The 22,055-nt window shown below is 42.2% G+C and overlaps 1 protein-coding gene across 1 annotated transcript in view; it reads right to left on the reverse strand.

Annotated features, from left to right (window-relative positions):
- The window catches only part of AKR1D1 (aldo-keto reductase family 1 member D1), a 51,688-nt gene extending 38,021 nt beyond the window's left edge, over positions 1 to 13,667 (reverse strand). The window contains exon 1 of the mRNA XM_027538892.1: positions 13,476 to 13,667. Coding sequence (XP_027394693.1) covers positions 13,476 to 13,568 — 93 coding nt within the window. The 5' untranslated portion in view covers positions 13,569 to 13,667. The remainder of the gene's footprint in view (positions 1 to 13,475) is intronic.
- Positions 13,668 to 22,055: the final 8,388 nt, after the last annotated feature.

Below are 22,055 nucleotides of genomic sequence, written 5' to 3' on the forward strand. Positions count from 1 at the left end.
GCAATAAAAGTGGCTGATCAGCAATAACACGGTGACTCTTACAGCATAATATTAGGAAACAGAGGCAAATCAAAAAATAGTGCATTCAGTATGTTTCCATTTATAAGACATCCAACAACTGTCAAAATTTGAAAAGATATATGCACCCCTATGTTCATCACAGCATTTGTTACAATAGCCAAGATATGGAAACAACTTAAGTGCCCATCAACAGAGGAATGGATAAAGATGTGGAAATATATATGTACAATGGACTATTACTCAGTCATAAACAAGGAATGAAATAATGCCATTTGCAGCAACATGGGTGGATCCAGAGATTACATACTAAGTGAAGTAAGTCAGACAGAGACAAATATCGAATAATATCATGTAGATGTAGAATCTAAAAAAAAATGAACTTATTTACAAAACAAAAATAGACTCACATACATAGAAAACAAAATTATGGTTACCAAAGGGGAAAGGGGAGGTGGGATAAACTAGGAGTTTGAGATTAACGTACAGTAGTAGCTGTATAAAACAGATAACCAAAAAGGACCTGGTGTATAGCACAGGAAGCCATACTCAATATCTTATATATAAGCTATATGAGAAAAGAATGGGAAAAAGAATGTATATCTGTACATAAACTTTACACTTGAAACTAATGCAACATTCCAAATCAACTGTATTTCAATTAAAAAAAATTTTTTTTCTCTTGTATGACCTTTAGAGAGAGTCAAGATGGCAGAGGAGTAGGAGGACGTAGAGTTCATCTCTCCCTACAAGTGCATCAAGAATACATCTACAAATTGAACAGTCCTCACAGAGCACCTGCTGAACACTAGCAGAGGACCTCAGACATCTAAAGTGACAAGAAAGATCCCTGCATAACCAGGTAGGATGAAAGAAAGAAGGGAAAAGGAAAAGGAGAGGAGATGGGATGGGAAGCTGCACCCCTGGAGGGAGCTGAAGGAGAGGAGAAGTTCCCACATCTAAAGAAGCCCCCTCACTGGTGGGGAGATCAGTTGGGATGGAAGGGGAGCTTTGGGGGCTATCAGAGGACAGCACAAATGATCTGTGGCAGACATTACTTTACCAACAAAGGTCCGTCTGGTCAAGGCTATGGTTTTTCCAGTGGTCATGTATGGATGTGAGAGTTGGACTGTGAAGAAGGCTGAGCACTGAAGAATTGATGCTTTTGAACTGTGGTGTTGAAGAAGACTCTTGAAAGTCCCTTGGACAGCAAGGAGATCCAACCAGTCCATCCCAAAGGAAACTAATCCTAAATATTCATTGGAAAGTCTGATGCTGAAGCTGAAACTCCAATACTTTGGCCACCTGATGCAAAGAACTGACTCATTTGAAAAGACCCTGATGCTGGGAAAGATTGAAGGCGGGAAGAGAAGGGACCAACAGAGGATGATATGGTTGATGGCATCACCAACACGATGGACATGAGTTTGAGTAAACTCCGGGAGTTAGTGATGGACAGAGAAGCCTGGCATGCTGCTGTCCATGGGGTTGCAAAGAGTCGGACACGACTGAGCGACTGAACTGACTGAGGCAGGACAGACTGAGACCTGCAGATGGTCTGTGCCACAACCCTGCGTGCCCCAGCCTGAGAGGTGTGTTGCCAGTGCACATGAGGGCTGGGTGCTAAACAAGGGGTTTGGTGAGCAGACCTGGGGAGAGCACTGCTCTTGGCTATGAGGAGACAGCCTAAGGGAATGGGAGTGGGGAAAAATGCAGCTGAGAATGCTTGTGGAGGAAATGTAGACCACTATAGAAGTGAAACACCATTGTTAAGTGACACACAAGAGGTGGGACCACCACTGAAGCCTCTCTCCCCACACGTGGCCCTTGCCTCCCTGGGCACTAGGAAAGGCTTCCTTCTTGTGACCCTGGCCACTACTGCATCCGCACTCCCCTCCTCACTAAGGCTGACTTATGTGCACCAGGACAGCCTTGGGAGCAGACCCTTCGGGTGGTCCACATGTGGGGATGGTGCTCAAACTATAGCTGAGCCCCAAGGGCCATGAAACTAAGGAAGAAAAGCTGAAATCTCTTCTCACAACTGCAAAAACTGCAAATTGACACCCCTGAGACCAGCTTTGGACGTTCAGTGTCTGCAGAACTTCTAAACAGACAACGAGGGCTCCTATGTCCAAGAAAGGCCTAGCTTTAGCAGCTGTAGACTTTGTGGGCACTTAAACAGGGGGGTTGGGCCAGGCCAGAGTCTGAGCTGCCTCCATAGTGCCCACAGAGGGCCAAATCCATGATTACTGCAACCTGGGCACTGACTTCAGCGGATCTGGGCTGGTGGCCTGGTGAAATCAACATCTGAGAGACACAAGGCCAACTGCTGGCATGCCCATGGTTAAGGTGGGGCTGAAAGCAGTGCGAAGTGTGTAATCTGAGAGCTTGCACAACAGTTGAAAGGTGACACAACAGAGGACACCCATAGGTGACCAGCTCCAGAGGAGGAATACTCAGTGGCTTCCCTCCCAGTGGGAGTGCTCCACTTCTGCCTCCCTCACACCGCAGATCAGAAATACAACCAAGAAACAGATTTGGGCGGGGGGGGCGGCCTCGACTACAACAACTAGGGAGCAGACCCCACCTTGACAGAGCAGGGACAACCACAGAGCTAAGGGGAGGCCTTGATCAATATCCAGTATAGCTCTGGTCACCACCGCATCAGCCACACACAGATATCTATACTAAAAACAACCCTCGCACCAAAAAATATTAAACCCAGGCAGGCTGCACAGGGATGCTGCTGCATAAAAATGGCCCTCCGTGATAGTCAGACAGTTTAGTATTAGGAGGAAGAACCCCAAGAGCGTTTAGCTGTGAAGGCCAGTGATACTTGAATGCAAGAGCTCCACAGGGCTAGGGAAACAGAAACTCCACTCTTGGAGGGCAAGAAACAGTGACAGATTTTATTTTCTTGGGCTCCAAAATCACTGCAGATGGTGACTGCAGCCATGAAATTAAAAGACGCTTGCTCCTTGGAAAGAAAGTTATGACCAACCTAGACAGTATATCAAAAATCGGAGACATTACTTTATTGACTTAAGTCCAAATAGTAAAAGCTATAATTTTTCCAATAGTCATGTCTGGATGTGAAAGTTGGCCCATAAGGAAGGCTGAGAGCCAAAGAATTGATGCTTTTGAGCTGTGGTGTTGGAAAAGACTCTTGAGAGTCCCTTGGACAGCAAGGAGATCAAACCAATCAATCCTAAAGGAAATCAATCCTGAATATTCAATTGGAAGGTCCGGTGCTGAGGCTGAAACTCCAATACTTTGGCCACCTGATGCGAAGATTTGACTCATTTGAAAAGACCCTGATGCTGGGAAAGATTGAAGGCAGGAAGAGAAGGGGACGACAGAGGATGAGATGGTTGGACAGCATCACCGACTGGATGGACATGAGTTTGAGCAAGCTCTGGGGTGTGGTGAAGGACATGGAAGCCTGGCATGCTGCAGTCCATGGGGTCGCAAACAGTCAGTAACTGAACAATAGCAACTCTTGGAGGGTACACACAAGGTCTCAGGTGCACTGGGACCCAGTACAAAGGAGCACCCCCATGAGAACCTGGGCTAGACATACACAGCGGTCTTGGAGGGTCTTTTGGGGAGATAAATGTAGACTATAACTCACTGTTGGGGCAAGGACACTGGTAACAGAAGCCTCAGGGAATACTGATTGGAGTGAGCTCTCCTGAAACGTCTACATTTCAGCACCAAGACAGCCCCGTCCATCAACCTGCATGCTCCAGGGCTGGAAAGCCTCAAGCCAAACAACCAACAAGGTAGAAACACAGCTCCACCCATTAGAAGACAGGCTGTACTGTCTTTTGAGTACTGAGCTCAGAGCCACCTCAAAACACACCCATTGACATGGCTCTGCCCATCAGAAGGACAAGACCCAGCTCCACCACTAGAGGGCAGGCACCTGGCCCTTCTACCAGGAAGCCTGCACAAGCCCCTAGACCAACCTGCTGTACCAGTGGGCAGTGGGACAGAAGCAAGAGGAACTAAGATCCTGCAGCCTATGGAAAGGAGACCAGAAACACAGGACGTTAGACAAAACAAGATGACAAATAAATATGTTGCAAGTGAAGGAACAAGATGACAACCCACAAGAACAACTAAATGAAGAGGAACCAGGCAATCTACCTGAAAAAAGTTGAATGACCTTTAGAAAAAAGCAAAAAAATAGTTGCCATTAGAGTTATAAGACCAATTACCTCTTGAGGAAAGGAGGGCTCTGGACTGGAAAGGGCACACAGAGGGTTTCTGTGGGTGGGTATATCTAATTTTGGATCTGTGTGGTGGTTACTCAGATGTTGGCTTTAAAAGTATTCCCCTATTTTAAAAATACCCTATGATACACCATAATGGAAAAAAAAATATTTAAAAGAATGTATATACATGTATAACCAAATCACTTTGCTTACAACAGAAATTGACAACATTGTAAAACAACTATACTTCAATAAAAATAAATAAGAATGAAGATATACTCACCCCTCTGCATATTTCAGGTTTTTAAATGTTAAAAAAAATGAGGAAGTAGGTCAAAAATAAAAGGTAAGTCTCAGATAAACTCAAAACCTTAGATCCAAAGAATGTAGTAACCTGGCCATGGAACATCCATTTTTGTCCTTGGACCTACTCTCCATTCTCCTTTGTTTGGACCCAGTTGGTAGCTGGAGCTTTGTAGAATCTACTCCATGATTTGTATCCTTCAGCCAGGTTATTTCTTTTCTAGGCTCCAGCCAAATTATATTCCTCACAGCCACCAACCAAGTTCAAGTTCTTATTACTTTTTGCCTGATTTATTATGGAAGCCATCTCACTTCATCTCTGTATATTTCATCTCTGCTCATTTTAATCCATTTTAACGTTGGCAGGTTAATGGCTTTGAAATATGAATCTACGTTTTTCTCCCTGGTATTCTTTTTTTATTACCATCTACCTCAACTATCAAGCTTTTTTTTTTTTTTTTTGCAGGTTGATGCACAGTATTCATTGCCTCTGGAGAGGAATGACATAAAATGTACAAGTCAGTTCTTGGTATTTGATTTCTAAGAGCCAGGGTTTCTGTAATGGGAGTGAGTGTGAAGGTGTCACAAGTGCTGAATGGAACTCAGGATATTCACTCTACTAAAAGTAAAAACAAACCCCAGCTGAATTACTTTCTTTGACCCTTAAAATACTAGCCCACACAGTGTTTTACAGTAATATAAACGAGCTGCCATTACTTAAAAAATGTTAATTACTTTACAAAATTCTCTGAAAAATGTGAGAAGATCAGGCCACACTGAACTTTTGTTTATGAATGACAACTGGCTGTAGTGGAGAAATTGCCATGTTCGTTTAGAACAGTGCATGAAATCCCTGGGACTTTACTGTGTCTGTACCAGCAGTGGTCTCCTGAGTGTTACATGCATGTGTTTTTGTTAGTTTTTTGTGTGTTTTGGTTTTGTATTGTAGTGAAGAAGAAAGCATTTCTTGCACTCACACATATACGTGTGCATGCGCAATCGTGTCCGAATCTTTGCAACACCCTGGACTGTAGCCCACCAGGCTCCTTTGTCTATGGGATTCTCCAGGCAAGAATACGGAAGTGGGTTGCCATGTCCTTCTCCAGGGGAGCTTCCTAACTCCTGCATCTCCTGCGTTGGCAAACAGATTCTTTACCACTGTGAAGGCGATGGCACCCGACTCCAGTACTCTTGCCTGGAAAATCCCATGGACGGAGGAGCCTGGTGGGCTGAGTCTATGGGGTCGTGAAGAGTCGGACACGACTGAGCGACTTCACTTTCACTTTTCACTTTCAGGCATTGGAGAAGGAAATGGCAACCCACTCCAGTGTTCTTGCCTGGAGAATCCCAGGGACGGAGGAGCCTGCTGGGCTGAGTCTATGGAGTCACACAGAGTCAGACACAACTGAAGCGACTTAGCAGCAGCAGCAGCGCTCATATCTATTATCAAAATGGGCAAGCACAACAAGGCTGAGAAGCAGACTTGGCTCTCCAGGACCATTGACTTATGGTTCCTGCCTTGTCCCTGGTCCCTTTAGGCAGAGATTGTGAAAACAGCCTTAACCCTGCCAAGGATTCTTTCATGGACCAACCTCTAATCAGGCTCCTTTGAACTCTTTTCCAACATGGACTTTCATACTTATTTCTGCTCTGTCCAAGTATAGCAAGAATTCTGCTACATCAGTTTAAGCACACCCTCTCACCCTCCATATCTGTTCACTTTTGATATGAAATCATGTTTCTCATACTCCACTGTGCCCCAAGAAACACCTGGAGTAACAGGCAAATTTGGCCTTGGAATACAGAATGAAGCAGGGCAAAGGCTAATAGAGTTTTGCCAAGAGAACACACTGGTCATAGCAAACACCCTCTTCCAACAACACATGGACATCACAAGATGGTCAACATAAAAATCAGATTGATTATATTCTTTGCAGCCAATGTAGAAGAAGCTCTATACAGTCTGCAAAAACAAGACCAGGAGCTGACTGTGGCTCAGATCATGAACTCCTTATTGCCAAATTCAGGCTTAAATTGAAGAAAGTGGAGAAAACCATTAGACCATTCAGGTATGACCTAAATCAAATCCCTTATGACTATACAGTGGAAGTGAGAAATAGATTTAAGGGACCAGATCTGATAGACAGAGTGCCGGATAAACTATGGACGGAGGTTCATGACATTGTACAGGAGACAGGAATCAACATCCCCAAGGAAAAGATGCAAAAAAGCAAAAAGGCTGTCTGAGGAGGCCTTACAAAAAACTGTGAAAAGAAGAGAAGCAAAAAGCAAGGAGAAAAGGAAAGATATACCCATTTGAATGCAGAGTTCCAAAGAATAGCAAGGAGAGATAAGAAAGCCTTCCTCGGCAATCAATGCAAAGAGATAGAGAAAAACAATAGAATGGGAAAGACTAGAGATCTCTTCAAGAAAATTAGAGATACCAAGGGAATATTTCATGCAAAGATGGGCTCAATAAAGGACAGAAATGATAGGGACCTAACAGAAGCAGAATATGTTAAGAAGAGTTGGCAAGAATACGCAGAAGAACTGTACAAAAAAGATCTTCACAACCCAGATAATCACGATGGTGTGATCACTCACCTAGAGCCAGACATCCTGGAATGTGAAGTCAAGTGGGCCTTAGGAAGCATCACTACGAACAAAGCTAGTGGAGGTGATGGAATTCCAATTGAGCTATTTCAAATCCTGAAAGATGATGCTGTGAAAGTGCTGAACTCAATATGCCAGCAAATTTGGAACACTCAGCCATGGCCACAGGACTGGAAAAGGTCGGTTTTCATTCCAATCCCAAAGAAAGGTAATGCCAAAGAATGCTCAAACTACCACACAATTGCACTCATCTCACACGCTAGTAAAGTAATGCTTAAAATTCTCCAAGCCAGGCTTCAGCAATACGCGAACCATGAACTTCCAGATGTTCAAGCTGGTTTTAGAAAAGGCAGAGGAACCAGAGATCAAATTGCCAACATCCGCTGGATCATAGAAAAAGCAAGAGAGTTCCAGAAAAACATCTATTTCTGCTTTATTGACTATGCCAAAGCCTTTGACTGTATGGATCACAATAAACTGTGGAAAATTCTGAAAGAGATGGGAATAGCAGACCACCTGATCTGCCTCTTGAGAAACCTGTATGCAGGTCAGGAAGCAACAGTTAGAGCTGGACATGGAACAACAGACTGGTTCCAAATAGGAAAAGGAGTACGTCAAGGCTGTATATTGTCACCCTGCTTATTTAACTTATATGCAGAGTACATCATCAGAAACACTGGGCTGGAGGAAGCACAAGCTGGAATCAAGATTGCTGGGAGAAATATTAATAACCTCAGATATTCAGATAACACCACCCTTATGGCAGAAAGTGAAGAAAAACTAAAGAACCTCTTGATGAAAGTGAAAGAGGAGAGTGAAAAAGTTGACTTAAAGCTCAACATTCAGAAAACTAAGATCATGGCATCCGGTCCCATCACTTCATAGCAAATAGATGGGGAAACAGTGGAAACAGTGTCAGACTTTATTTTTCTGGGCTCCAAAATCACTGCAGATGGTGACTGCAGCCATGAAATTAAAAGACGCTTGCTTACTCCTTGGAAGGAAAGTTATGACCAATCCAGACAGCATGTTAAAAAGCAGAGACATTACTTTGCCAACAAAGGTCCATCTAGTCAAGGTTATGGTTTTTCCAGTGGTCATGTATGGATGTGAGAGTTGGACTATAAAGAAAGCTGAGTGCTAAAGAATGAATGCTTTTGAGCTGTGGTGTTAGAGAAGACTCTTGAGAGTCCCTTGGACAGCAAAGAGATTCAACCAGTCCATCCTAAAAGAAATCAGTCCTGGGGGTTCATTTACAGTAGGACTGATGTTGAAGCTGAAGCTCCAATACTTTGGCCACCTGATGCAAAGAACTGACTCATTTGAAAAGACCCTGATGCTGGGAAAGATTGAGGGCAGGAGGAAAAGGGGACGACAGAGGATGAGATGGTTGGATGGCATCACCGATTCAATGGACATGGGTTTTGGTGGACTCTGGGAGTTGATGGACAGGGAGGCCTGACGTGCTGCAGTTCATGGGGTTCCAAAGAGTCGGACACAACTGAGTGACTGAACTGAACTCAACTGAACTGTGTCCCAGGAGATGTCTAGTCACTCCCTCTTTTCAGCAAGAATCCTGTTAAGTTGCTTTAGCAAGAATTGTTCCTTATCTCCTGGAGAAGGAAATGGCAACCCACTCCAGTGTTTTTGCCTGGAGAATCCCAGGGATGGCGGAGCCTGGTGGGCTGCCGTCTATGGAGTCGCACAGAGTCGGATACAACTGAAGCGACTTAGCAGCAGCAGCAGCAGCAGTCCCTTATTCCCAAAGTTTCCTTTTAGTAATTTTGTACTCATAGACCCAGACCCTACTCCTTGGTTATAAATTCTCACTTGCCCATGTATTCAGCGTTGACACCAATCTCTCTTCCTCACTGCAGAATTCCATCACAGCGTCCCCTTGATGTTTTAGGCTCCTCCTTGGTTGGTACTTAAGGACTTGGACTTCCCGGTCTCTGCCCCATGTACAAAGCCTTTGACTCACTCTTCAGAGTGTGAAAATTATGGATAGCGATAGAAATCTTAACCAGGGCCACCCAGGAAAGGGTACTGCCTCAGTTATAATCCTGTAACTGTTGTTACTTTCATCTTCAAACAAGTGCTGTCTCTCTTAAAGCACTTCAGCTTTTCCTTATGTTTTATTTTTATGTGTATTTACTTTTTCTGCCTTAAATCACCCACAGATTTTAAATCCCTGTTTCTAACCCATAGTTTTCATCCCTGTGTTACTTAGAAAAATGCCTCGTACATTTGTTGCTTAGTCACTAAGTCAGTTCATAAAGAATCCACCTGCAATGCAGGAGACCCCAGTTCGATTCCTGGGTTGGGAAGATCCACTGAAGAAGGGGTAGGCTACCCACTCCAGTATTCTTGGGCTTCCCTTGTGGCTCAGCTGATAAAGACTCTCCCTTTAATGTGGGAGACCTGAGTTTGATCCCTGGGTTGGGAAGATCCCATGGAGAAGGGAAAGTCTACCCACTCCACTATTCTGGCCTGGAGAATTCAATGGGCTGTATAGTCCATGGGGTCACAAAGAGTCAGACACGACTGAGGGACTTTCACTAAGTTGTGTCCAACTGTTTGTGATCCTATGGACTGTAGCCCACTAGGCTCCTCTGTCCATGGGATTCCCCAGGCAAGAATACTGGAGTGGGTTGCCATTTCATTCTCCATGGGATCTTCCCAACCCAGGGATCAAACCTGTGTCTCCTGTTTGGCAGGAGGATTCTTCACCACTAAGCCACCTGGGGACCCACTCGTACATGGTTAGGCACACAAAAATATTTACTGAATTGCCCATTTTCCAAAATACTTGCAGTTGGTCCTAGATTTGTGTCATTTACACACTTTGTAACATTCTTGAGTTTTATTTGAAGTTTTGAAAAATATTGGTTATTAATTCATGGGCTGATATGCATTAGAAAATCAAATTAATTTCTATCAAAGCAGGAAAAAGAACAGGATTCAAAACTCTTGCCTATCAGACTTTCTCCAACGGAGATAGAGAGAGAGAGAGAGGAAGAAGAGTGATCTTTTGGGAGGCTATTATGGTTGATCTCATCCGTGTATGAAACCATTCTGGGAGGCTGTCTTAGGGAAACGGTACAGAGATGATATGTACATTCCAGTTTTCATTAGTGATCATCCACCGAGGACATGCACAGAGAGCTTGGTGCCACTAAATGTTCGTTCTGTCTCAAATTCTCTGACTCTACAGGTATGAACAATCTTTATAAGAAAGTTGGGCATAGTAAGAGAGAGAGAAAAAAAGTCTTTGTAAATCAGAAGGCTGGTTGGCCTCACACAGCTGCGTGGTAACGTTCCTCTGGACTGCCGCGCTACAGTTCCTGCTGCCTGTGCAACAGTGGAGTCCCAGCTGGGTGGATGCTGGAGAAGAGCTTGCTGTTAAATCTTATTTATCTCTGCCTTTCACCTCTGCGCCCACCCAGCCTTCCCTCAAGATAAGCCTAGACCTTTCCCTGGCGCCTGCTGCTCTCTAACTTCTGTATCAAAATGGAACAGGATCCCAGGACAAATATTGACTGACTTGATTATATATACACAAACTGTAAAGGATTTCAGTTACTTCAGCCTGTCATTCTCCTTCCATCTCTTGAGAGATGAAAGGTTGTGTAAAGAACCTCAGGCCCACTAAGGGGAGAAGACTGAATCTGGGCCTCAGATTGCAGCCCTCAGACAAAGAGTCTGACATTAAATCTAATACGATACTTTGATTTCCCAGCGACTGACTTGGGCACAGGTACCCCTATTGTCTGCCTCATCGGTCCTGGGTCAGTGGTGAGGGAATTGTCAGTTGTGTGGCTTTGAACAGAATGTAAGGAGTGCTCTGGCTAAGAGATACCCTGCTCCCTGTCTCCTCCTCCCCCAAATCTTCCGTGGTGGGTTGTGTTCTTCACCTATGAATTTTGTGAGGCATTGGCTTAGCTCTGTATTTCTGATCACAAATGTGGCTGGCGCATCCACAGTGCAGGATGCCACTAATGCCATCTTCTCTAATTGCACTATGTCTTATCTTCCGAAATGAGTTACAACCTTTTTTGGGATGACACACAACTACTTTCGAATGTCTCTAACATTCATAACATACAGGTTAGAATGTCTCTAACCTGTAGCATTACTAGACACATAGTAGGCACTTAATAATTTTTATTGGTAAATGCAACACTTGGAGCCCCACTGAGTTTCAGGAGATAGGTAGAAAGATAGAATGATAGATGCACAAGTAAGAAGTCATATAATTGGTAGGGGGTCATTGAAATAATTAAACAGAGGAGCGAAATAATCAGATTCATATCCTAGATCTATCATTCTACCCAGCTACCTAACTATCTATCTATCCATGTATTCATCCTAAGTACTTTCTGGATATATAGACCTATATACTTTCATATATAGAAATACACATAGAAAGTCATAAAAATATGCAGCCTTATTGACATAACAGATAGTTATAACAGGCAATATAGTATAGAGATTCAGAAGGTACAATCTGGGACCAAACTACATAGGCTCACATTCCAGTTCTCTTCTTTAGGTTTGGGGGATTTTATTTTATATCTCAATGCCTCTGTTTTCTCATCTGTAAAACAGGATAAAATAGTATTTCATAATGTTGTGAGGATTAAGTCAGAAAATGCATGTACTATAAAGTACTAGTTCCTGGCACATGGTTAGGTATTAAGGAAATTTAAGCTATTATTATTGTAAGCCTTTACATCTCCATGGCCTCCGATGCACACACACACACAGAGGTGTGCATGCGTACTCAGCTGTGTCCAACTCTGTGTCCAACTCTGTAACCTCTTGGACTTGTAGCCTGCCAGGCTCCTCTGTCCATGGAATTTTCCAGGCAAGGATACTGGAGCGGGTTGCCATTTCCTTCTCCAAGGGATCTTCCCGACTCAGAGATCAAACTCGAGTCTCCTACATTGTAGGCGGATTCTTCACCACTGTGCCACCTGGGAAGCTATATATATATGTATTATGCATTTCCTTTCACAAATTCATTCACTTAACAAGCATTAGCTGAACACCCAGCACATGCCAAACACTATACTGGGAGTATAGAGCTGAACAAGAAATGGTCTCTTTCCTAATGGATTTTACACCTTGTGGGGAAGATTGCAGAGAAACAATGGTTACAATGTCGTGTGATAACTGCTTCAGTAGAGTTGAGCACAAAGAGGTTCCTGAACACACAGGAGGGGCAAGCTGTGGTGGCTAGGAGGTGGGTTTCTAAGGAGAGGAATCCTTCAGCTGAGTCTTGCAGGTTTACTAAAAATTAACCAGCTCAGGAGAAAGGATGTTCCAGGTGGAAAGCAGCATGTTCAAGGTCATGGAGTTCGGTGCGTTATTCGAGGAGCTGTGTTTCACACGTGGAGAGAGGTGGAAGAGTGGTGGTAGGTGCTGCTGAACTGACAGGTCTTGACTGAATCATAAAGTCCAAGGTGTGAATAAGGAGTGTGTCCTCCACCCTATAATTGATAGGGAGCCATACTGAGTGACTGAGCATGCATGCATGCACACACGCACGGACATTGAGAAATTAAGCAGAGGCATGACATAATTAGATTGTTAACTTTGTGCTTCTATGCTTCCCTCTCTGTCTACAATGTCCTGCCTCAACTCTGCTTAACTTAGCTTAACAGAGTTCATTCACTCAGGATCATTCAAATTTCAGTAGCATTCCTAGACATACTGCTCTTTATTCTGGTTCAGTTCTGTTCAGTTGCTCATCCTGTCCAACTCTTTGTGATCCCATGGGTTGTAGCCTGCCAGGCTCCTCTGTCCATGGGATTTTCCAGGCAAGAATACTGAAATAGGTAGTTATTTCCTTCTCCACGGGACCTTCCCAATCCAGGGATCAAACCTGCTTCTCTTATGTCTCCTGTATTGGCAGGTGGGTTCTTTACCACTGTGCCACCTGAGAAGCCCCTAGTGCTTCATATATGGTAGGTTTTCACTAAAAGTTTTGTCAGACGGAACTTAAAATTCTCAAATACGAACTTAAAGAAAATCATAAACCAGAAACTCAGAAATTTTATGTGCTTCAGTTCAATCTAATAATCAGTATTCAGGCTGAATTTTAGTAAAAGAAGCAGAAAGGTCCCATTCGTTAAGTCAAGATACTTTTAAATTGTAAACCGATTCAACCTTTGGCTCAGTACTCATTCAGCCAAATAGCTGTCCTTCAAGGTTCCATTCATTACTACAAAAATTAAATCAGTGAAGTCCATTCAAAATGAATGACAGATTATCCTTTAGGAAAGCATTCATTTAAAAAAAAAGAGGGAGAGACAAGCTTACCGATTTAGGTTCCGAGTAGGTACCAAGTCCGATGATAGGAATGCTGTTCCCATCGCTTAGAGGTATGCGGTGATACACAGCGCTGAGGTGCATCTGGGAGAGTCTGAGGTTTCAAATGTGCAGAGATGATAGTGAACACCACAGAGCAGTCTTCTTGAGAAGGTGTGCTAATGCCTATTTAATCAAAGAAAGGAGAGCCGGAGGGAGGAGCAGTGGGAGGGAAGAGATTTCTCAACTTGTTTAGTTTTTTTTTTTTTTTTTTTCAGGTTGTTCTGGAAATCCTAACTGAGGTTGTCCTTTGAACTTATGCAAGGCATGTAGATAATAACCCACTGAGATCTTATGCTTACGTCTCTACAAATAATTGATTTTAAAGATGAAAGGAAGCAATCTGACGTCTGACAGGATGCTTTTGTCGGCAATTAACAGATCTATCGCAAATTCTTTTTAAAAAATTTATGAGCCTTAAGGCTAGCTTCAGGTGAGACTGCTGCTGGTGCTAAGTTGCTTCAGTCGTGTCCAACTCTGTGCAACCCCATAGACGGCAGCTCACCGGGCTCCCCTGTCCCTGGGATTCTCCAGGCAAGAACACTGGAGTGGGTTGCCATTTCCTTCTCCAATGCAGGAAAGTGAAAAGTGAAAGTGAAGTCTCTCAGTCATGTCCGACTCTGTGTGACCCCATGGACTGCAACCTACCAGGCTCCTCCGTCCATGGGATTTTCCAGGCAAGAGTACTGGAGTGGGTTGCCATTGCCTTCTCCACCAGGTGAGACTAGAGTAAGTTTTCTAGGACTTCCCTAGAGATTCAAGCTGGCAGGACTGGGAAAGGGTTTGGAAACTTTATTACCTAGTTGAGGAGGGCTTCCCAGGTGACTCAATGGTAAGGAAGACCCAAGAGATATGAGTTTTGTCCCTGGGTAGGGAAGATCCCCTGGAGCTCGAAGTGGCAACCCACTCCAGTACTCTTGCCTGGGAAATTCCATGGACAGAGGAGCCAGCCTGGAAGGCTACAGTCCATGGGGTCGCAGAGTTGGCCATAACTGAGCACATATACAAGGAAGGAAGTTAAGTGGGAAACTGGACTGGAGGAGAAAATGATTTGACCAGGAACCAAATTCTCATTCTCCAATTCATATCTCTGTCTCCTTATTCTCTCAGCAGACTTTCCCCTCATCACTGAAAGATGGTAGCCAGTCCTTAGTTTGATGTGATTCCAAGTTCAAACCTAACGAAAAAAAGGACTTTACATCATAGCTCATGTGGTAATCCAGAAATAGGGTCCAGTTGGCCTCAGTTGACTCTTTTAGTTCACGGAATCAACCACTAAGTCAATCATAGAGGTCAGAGAAAATAAAAGACTGATTGCTTTAAATAAATAGAAGTCATTTCTAAATTTGGAGTTGGGCTTAATCCCACTTGGGGAGATTCTGAAGACTGTTAAAAATGGGAAGAAGTAGCAGTTAGCAAAACAATTAACACAAGTTTATTACAGTCTTCCTCCAAAGGATTGTGCTGTGTGTGAGTCTGGACCTGGTGATCTTAAAGATAACTGTGTCCATATTAGTTAAGTAGCTTGAAGTTTGTCTCTAACTATCTTGTCTCTCTCTCTCTGCTGCTGCTGCTGCTGTTAAGTCGCTTCAGTCGTGTCCGACTCTGTGCGACCCCATAGAGGGCAGCCCACCAGGCTCCCCCGTCCCTGGGATTCTCCAGGCAAGAACACGGGAGTGGGTTGCCATTTCCTTCTCCAATGCATGAAAGTGAAAGTGAAGTCGGCCAGTCGCGTCTGACTCCTAGCGACTCCATGGACTGCAGCCCACCAGGCTCCTCCATCCATGGGATTCATGATCAGCCAGCAGACAGTAATTTCAACTAGGTTGGGGCAGGGTGGAATATGGGGAGTAGTGGTCTTCAATAATTGTTTGTAATTAAATCCAACAAACATTTATGGTGCACCTTTGTGTGCTGAGATGTTGACTATATATATGTTTCTTTTGTGAAAATAGTTTATTTTATTTTTGGTTGTGCTGGGTCTTCGTTGCTGCATGCAGGGTTTCTCTACTTGCAGTGAATGGGGGCTACTCTTTGTTGCAGTGCAAGATCTTCTCATTGTGGTGGCTTCTCTTGTTGCGGAGCACAGGCTCTAGGTACCAGGGCTCAGTAGTGGTGGCATATGGGCTTAATTGCTTCGAAGCATGTGGAGTCTTCCTGGACCAGGGATCGAACTCATGTCCCCTGCATTGGCAGGCGATTCTTATCCACTGTACCACCCCTATGACTGACTTAGTGGTACAGACTTTTGTATGAACACTAGTTTTCATTTCTCTTGGCTAAATACTCAGGAGTGGAATTGCTGGGTCATGTGGTATGTTTAATTATGTAGGAAGCTGCCAAACTGATTTTCAGAACAACTGTATCATCTTGCATCCCCATTAGCAATGCATAAGAATTGCTATTTTTCCATATCTTTCATAGCATTTAAGATTGTCAGTGTTTTAAAACTTTAACCTGACAAAACTGATAGCTTTGTCATGGTATCTCATTGTTAATGATGTTGAACACTTTTTTTGTATACTTATTTGCCATCTACATATCCTCGTAGTGAAGTGCCTGTTCAAACGCGGGTTCAGTGCCCATTTTTTTAATGAAGTTGTTTGTCCTTGTAGTCTTGAGTTTTAAGATTTCTTGGTAAAGTCTTAAAACATGTTCTTTACTGAATACATGGCTTACAAATATATTTTTTCTCAGTATGTAGCTTGTCTTCATTCTCTTGACTGTGCCTTTCATGTAGCAAAAGATTTTAATTTGATAACGTTCAGTATTTTTACAGTGTATTTTGAATTTCACATAAAAGAACTCTTTGAATTCTAGATCACAAAAGTTTTATTCTATTTTATCCCTAAAAGTTTTAGTTTCATCTTCTCCATTTAGACCAATAATCCATTTTGAGTAAATTGTTGTATAATTCAGCATATTTAAGTGGAAGTATTTTGTTTTATATAAGGGAATCCTATTGCTCCAATCCCATTAGTTGAAAATATTATGCTCTCTCCACTGAATTTCTTTTGCACTACTGTTAAAAATCAAGGGTCATATTTGGGTAAATCTACTTTGGACTTTCTACTTTGTTTCATTGATTTATGTATCTTTTCCTTCACTGACACTACATTGTCTAGATACTTTTAACTTTATAAAGGCCTTAAAATCATATGGTGTAATTTCTCCAACCTTATTCTTTTCCAAAAGTGCCTTAGTTATTCTTATTTATTTAATTCCTACCATAAATGTTAGAATAAATGTTACCATAAATGTTAGAATCAGCTTTTCTTTGTCTTTAAATGTCCTGCTAAAGTTTTTTTTTAATTGAGTTAAATCTGTAGATCAATTTCTTATTATTTACTACACTGAGTCTTTGAATCCGTGAAGACAGTATTTCTTTCTATTTCTTTTGGTCATCACCATTTTGAACACACATCCTATATTTGTTTGTTAGATTTATATCTAACTATAGGTATAAATACTTATTTTTTAGAGCTATTGTACATGGAATTTTAAAATCCTGTTTCCAACTGTACATTGGTAATACATAGAAATAGGATTAATTTTTACGAGTTCAATCATTTTGAGTTTATTGAGACTTGAATTTGTTTTTGTTGCCTGATATACTATCATGAAGAATATTCCATATGCACTTGAGAAAAATATGTAATCTGCTGTTTTGGTCTTCTGTAGCATTGGAGAAGGAATTGGCAACCCACTCCAGTGTTCTTGCCTGGAGAATCCCGGGATGGGGGAGCCTGGTGGGCTGCTGTCTATGGGGTCACACAGAGTCCGACACGACTGAAGCGACTTAGCAGCAGCAGCAGCAGCAGATGTCTTTTAGACATAGTTGGTTCACAGCATCATTCAAATCTTCTGTTTTTAAACTGATCTTCTGTCTAGTTGTTTTATCTCTTCTTTGGAATGGGGTATTGAAGTTTCCAACTGTTACTGTAAAACCATTTCTTCTTTCAATTACATCAGTTTTTGCTTCATATATTTTGTGGTTCTTTTGTTAGAGGCATATGTTTATAATTAGTATATCTTGACATGTTGATCTTTTTGTCAACATGTATTGATAATGCCTTTCTTTGTCCTGTAACAATTATTGTCTTCAAGTCTATGTTGCCTGATATTAGTATAGCCACCCCAGTTTTCTTTTGGCATTTTTTGCATTGCATAGAATTTACTTCTATTTTCAGTCTACTTGTGTCCTTGGATTTAAAGTGAGCTTCTTTTTAGCAACATATATTTAGATCATTTTAAAATATCTATTCTCGGGGCATTCAGGCCAGATCCTTACTCTAAGCGATGCAGCCCGCGCCGCGCCTCTCTGCCCAGCCCCCGCTTGCTAGTGGCAGGTGCAGGCATCTGCGCTGCTTCTCCGCTGGGGGAGTTACCGCTGGGCTCGTAATCTGTGGGGTTTAATTGTTTATTTATTTTTCCTCCCTGTTATGTTGCCCTCTGTGCTTCTAAGGCTCGGCACAGACTCGGCAGTGAGAGTGTTTCCTGGTGTTTGGAAATTTCTCTCTTTTTAAGACTCCCTTCCCGGGACGGAGCTCCGTGTCCCTCCCTCTTTTGTCTCATTTTTTGTCTTTTATATTTTTTCCTACCTCCTTTCGAAGACAATGGGCTGCTTTTCTGGGTGCCTGATGTCCTCTGCCGGCTTTCAGAAGTTGTTTTGTGGAATTTACTTGGCGTTTAAATGTTCTTTTGATGAATTTGTGGCGGAGAAAGTGGTCTCCCTGTCCTATTCCTCTGCCATCTTAGCTCCTCCCTATTCTTCCAATCTCTCTCTTTTTTAAATGTATTGATTTATTTATCTTTATTTTTGGCTGTGCTATGTCTTTGCTGCTGTATTGGGGCTTTCTCCAGTGGTTGCAAGCTGAAGCTACTCCAGCTACTCCAGCTGCTTAGTTGCAACACAGCGGTTTCTCTTGTTGAGCACAGGCCTGGATGCAGGCCCTTCAGTAGTTGGGGTTCTCAGGCTCAGTTGCCTGGAGACACGTGGAATCTTCATGGATCAGGGATAGAACCCATATTCCCTGCATTGGCAGATGGATTCATAACTACTGGACCACGAGGAAAGTCCACTAATCTCTTCTCTTTCCCTGGAGGGTTCAATCCATTTACAGTTCATGTAATTATTGATAAGAAAATATTTATTTCTGCAATTTTGCTGCTTGTTTTCTGTCTTATTGTCTTTTTATTCCTCAGTTACTTCACTACTGCCTTGCTCTGTGGGTGATTTTTTTCCTAGTTTACTGTTCTGATTCCCATCTTGTTTCTTTTTCTGTATACTTTAAAAGGTGTTTGTTTTTATTTATTTATTTTTGATACCTTTTAGTCTGATTGAGGTGCTGTAACAAAATCTCATAGACTATGTGGCTTAAACAACAGCCATTTATTTTTCACAGTTACAGAGACTGAAAAGCACAATGTCAAGGTGAAGATACTGGCAATGAGTTCCTGATGAGAGTTCTGTTCCTGGCTTGCAGATGGCCGGCTTCTAGTTCTTTCTTCACATGGTGGGAAAAAGAGAGAGACAGAGAGAGAGGAGGGGAGAAGGAGCACACTCTGGTCTCTTCTTATAAGGATATAAACCTCATCAAGAAGACCTCAGCCCCATGACCTAATCTAATTACCTTCCAAAGATCCCATCTCCAAATGCCAATCACATTGGGAGTTAAGGCTTCAACATATGAATTTTGGGGACACACAATTCAGTCCATAATAATAGTTATTCTGGGGTTACAGTTAGTATCTTAAATTGTAAGAATTAAGTTAAAAAAAAAAAAACAACTTGTAAGAATCAAGTTTGAATTATTACCAAGCTACTCTCAATAGTATATAAAAACTCCAATCCTTTACAACTCCATCTCCTCCCTTTATGATGTTATTTTTACATCTTTATACACCAGGGATCAATTAACATGGCATATATAATTATGTTTTAATTATCTTACAGTCATGTAGAAAAAAAGAGAAGTTATAAACAAAACATGCAATTCTACTGGTTTTTATATTTATCTGTTTATTATGTAGATACATTTACTGTTGTGTTGTTTATTTCTTCATATGGTTTCGAGTATCCCTTTATCTTGTAGCCTGGAGGACTCCCTTCAGCATGACTTATAGTGCAGGTCTACTAGTAATAAGCTCCCTCTGTCTTTATCTGGCAATGTGCTAATTTCTTTTTTTAAAGGATGGTTTTGCTAGACATAGAATTATTGGTGAAATTCTTTTCTTTCAGCCCATTAAATATTTCACCCTGGCACTGCAGGCTGCAGGTTCAATTCCTGGCCTGGGAATTCAGATCCCACATGCCACCTGGTATGGCAAAAAAAAAAAAAAAAAGGTAAATATGTCATCCAACTGCCTTCTGGCTTCCAGTTTCCACAGAAAAATGGGCTATGAATTGCACACAATGTTTCCTGTATGTGATGAGTCACTTTATCTTGCTGCTTTCTAGATTCTCTCTTTGTCTTGGGGATTTGACAATTTGACTCTCCCTGGTGGCTCCGATGGTAAAGAATCTGCCTGCAGTGCAGGAGACCTGGGTTTGATCCCTCAGTTGGGAAGATCCACTAGAGAACAGAATGGCAACCCACTCCAGTATTATTGCCTGGAGAATCCCATGGACAGAGGAGCCTGGCGGGCTACAGTCCATGGGGATCACAAAGAATTGAACACAACTCGGTGACTAACACTTTGACTTCTTAAACTGGATGTCAATTGATCTACCTGTACTTTTAATCTTTAAAATTTCTATTTTTTTCATTTCTATAATTTCTACTAATATTCTGTATTTGGTGAGACACAGTCTCCTGGCTCCTATAGTTCTTTCTCCATGATTTCCTTTGGTTTGAGCAGATTTAAGAGAGTTGATTTAATGTCTATGTCTAGTGAATCTAAATACCTATGTGTCCTCATGGACAGTCTATTAATTTCTTTTTTCTCCCCTGTAGATGAGCCATGCTTCCATGTTTAGTCACATGTTTTGAATTCTTTTGGTTTGTTTAGATCTGGAGATTTTTAATATTAACATGTGGCAACTCTGGAAATGAGATTTTCCTCCTCCCAAGGGTTTGTTTTTGCTGCTACTTGTTGGCTGTTGCTGTTTGCTTGTTTTGTGACTTCCCAGACAATTTTGGTGAAGTTTGTATTATTTGTTATGTGAAGAAATCTGTGTTCCATTAACTTTGGGGTCACCTGTTGTTTTAACAGTGTTTCTTTCAATGTTTGGAAGAAAAAGAAAAGATAAAAAAATACTCTCTTAGTCTTTGCAGATTAGTTCTGTGTTGCAGCACTCCTTCAGTTCTTAGCCAGGTTGCTTACAATTTTGCCTCAACCTTCACTCAAAGCTTGCTCAGAGCCTGAAGGCCAATCAGAGATGAAAGCCTGGAGTCTTTTCAGGCCTTTTTTATCTTTAGCACATACGGAGTATTGACACTATGTATATCTGATTCCGTGGTATGCACAGGAGCCTTTAAAAATTCCCTTACCCCTAAATATCATTTTTCCCAATCTGTTGTTTCCTTGGCTTCTTGGTTTGTTTGTTGCTTGTCCCTTTAGCTCTTTGAGCCTATTGAAGAGAGTTGGTTTAATGTCTATACCTGCTGCTGCTGCTGCTGCTGCTAAGTCGCTTCAGTCGTGTCCGACTCTGTGCAACCCCGTTGACAGCAGCCCACCAGGCTCCCCTGTCCCTGGGATTCTCCAGGTAAGAATACTGGAGTGGGTTGCCATTTCCTTCTCCAAAGCATGAAAGTGAAAAGTGAAAGTGAAGTGGCCCAGTCGTGTCCGACTCTTCTCGACCCCATGGACTTCAGCCTACCAGGCTCCTCTGTCCATGGGATTTTCCAGGCAAGAGTACTGGAGTGGGTTGCCATTGCCTTCTCCATGTCTATACCTAGTAAGTCTAAATGCCTAGGTGTCCTCATGGACAGGGTCTATTAATTTCTTTATTTTCCCCTGTGGATGAGACATTAATTGTTAATTGTTTGTTACTATTATCCCTAGCCCATGGCTGCTACAGCCAATATTTCTGCCTTGAAATGCACATAGCAAAAGCCTCCTGATTAGCCACCTTATCACTAGAAATGCTTTGAATCAAGCAAAATAAAGACAAGCCCTTCAGGGAGCCACTAGACAGGCTGAAACTCAACAGCCAAAATTCCTAGAAAATTCTTTGAGAAATTCTGCATTGCTCCCTCTGGCCACTAGCATCCTGTACCAGGAATGTGGGTACAATCCTCACAACTGGCACCACACATGGGGTACAGGGCATGGTAGGTAGCAATTTGACTCACCATAGCTGTATCTTACTGCAAAGCAACAGCTTCTTTCCTTATCAAGCTTTCCCCTGGTTGTAAATTTTTACTAGACAGCAGAGTTCTGCAAAAAAAAAAAAAAAAAAATGATCCTGACAGCTTTTACCAGCTCGTCAGCTTTTTTTTTTTTTTGTAAAGGGACAGCATTACTGTGGTATTTTTGTCTATTCATTTTTTAAAAATCTTTTTTATTTATCTGTTTGAGATTGGATTA

This window comes from Bos indicus x Bos taurus, chromosome 4, assembly GCF_003369695.1.
Source record: "Bos indicus x Bos taurus breed Angus x Brahman F1 hybrid chromosome 4, Bos_hybrid_MaternalHap_v2.0, whole genome shotgun sequence".
Lineage (NCBI taxonomy): Eukaryota > Metazoa > Chordata > Mammalia > Artiodactyla > Bovidae > Bos > Bos indicus x Bos taurus.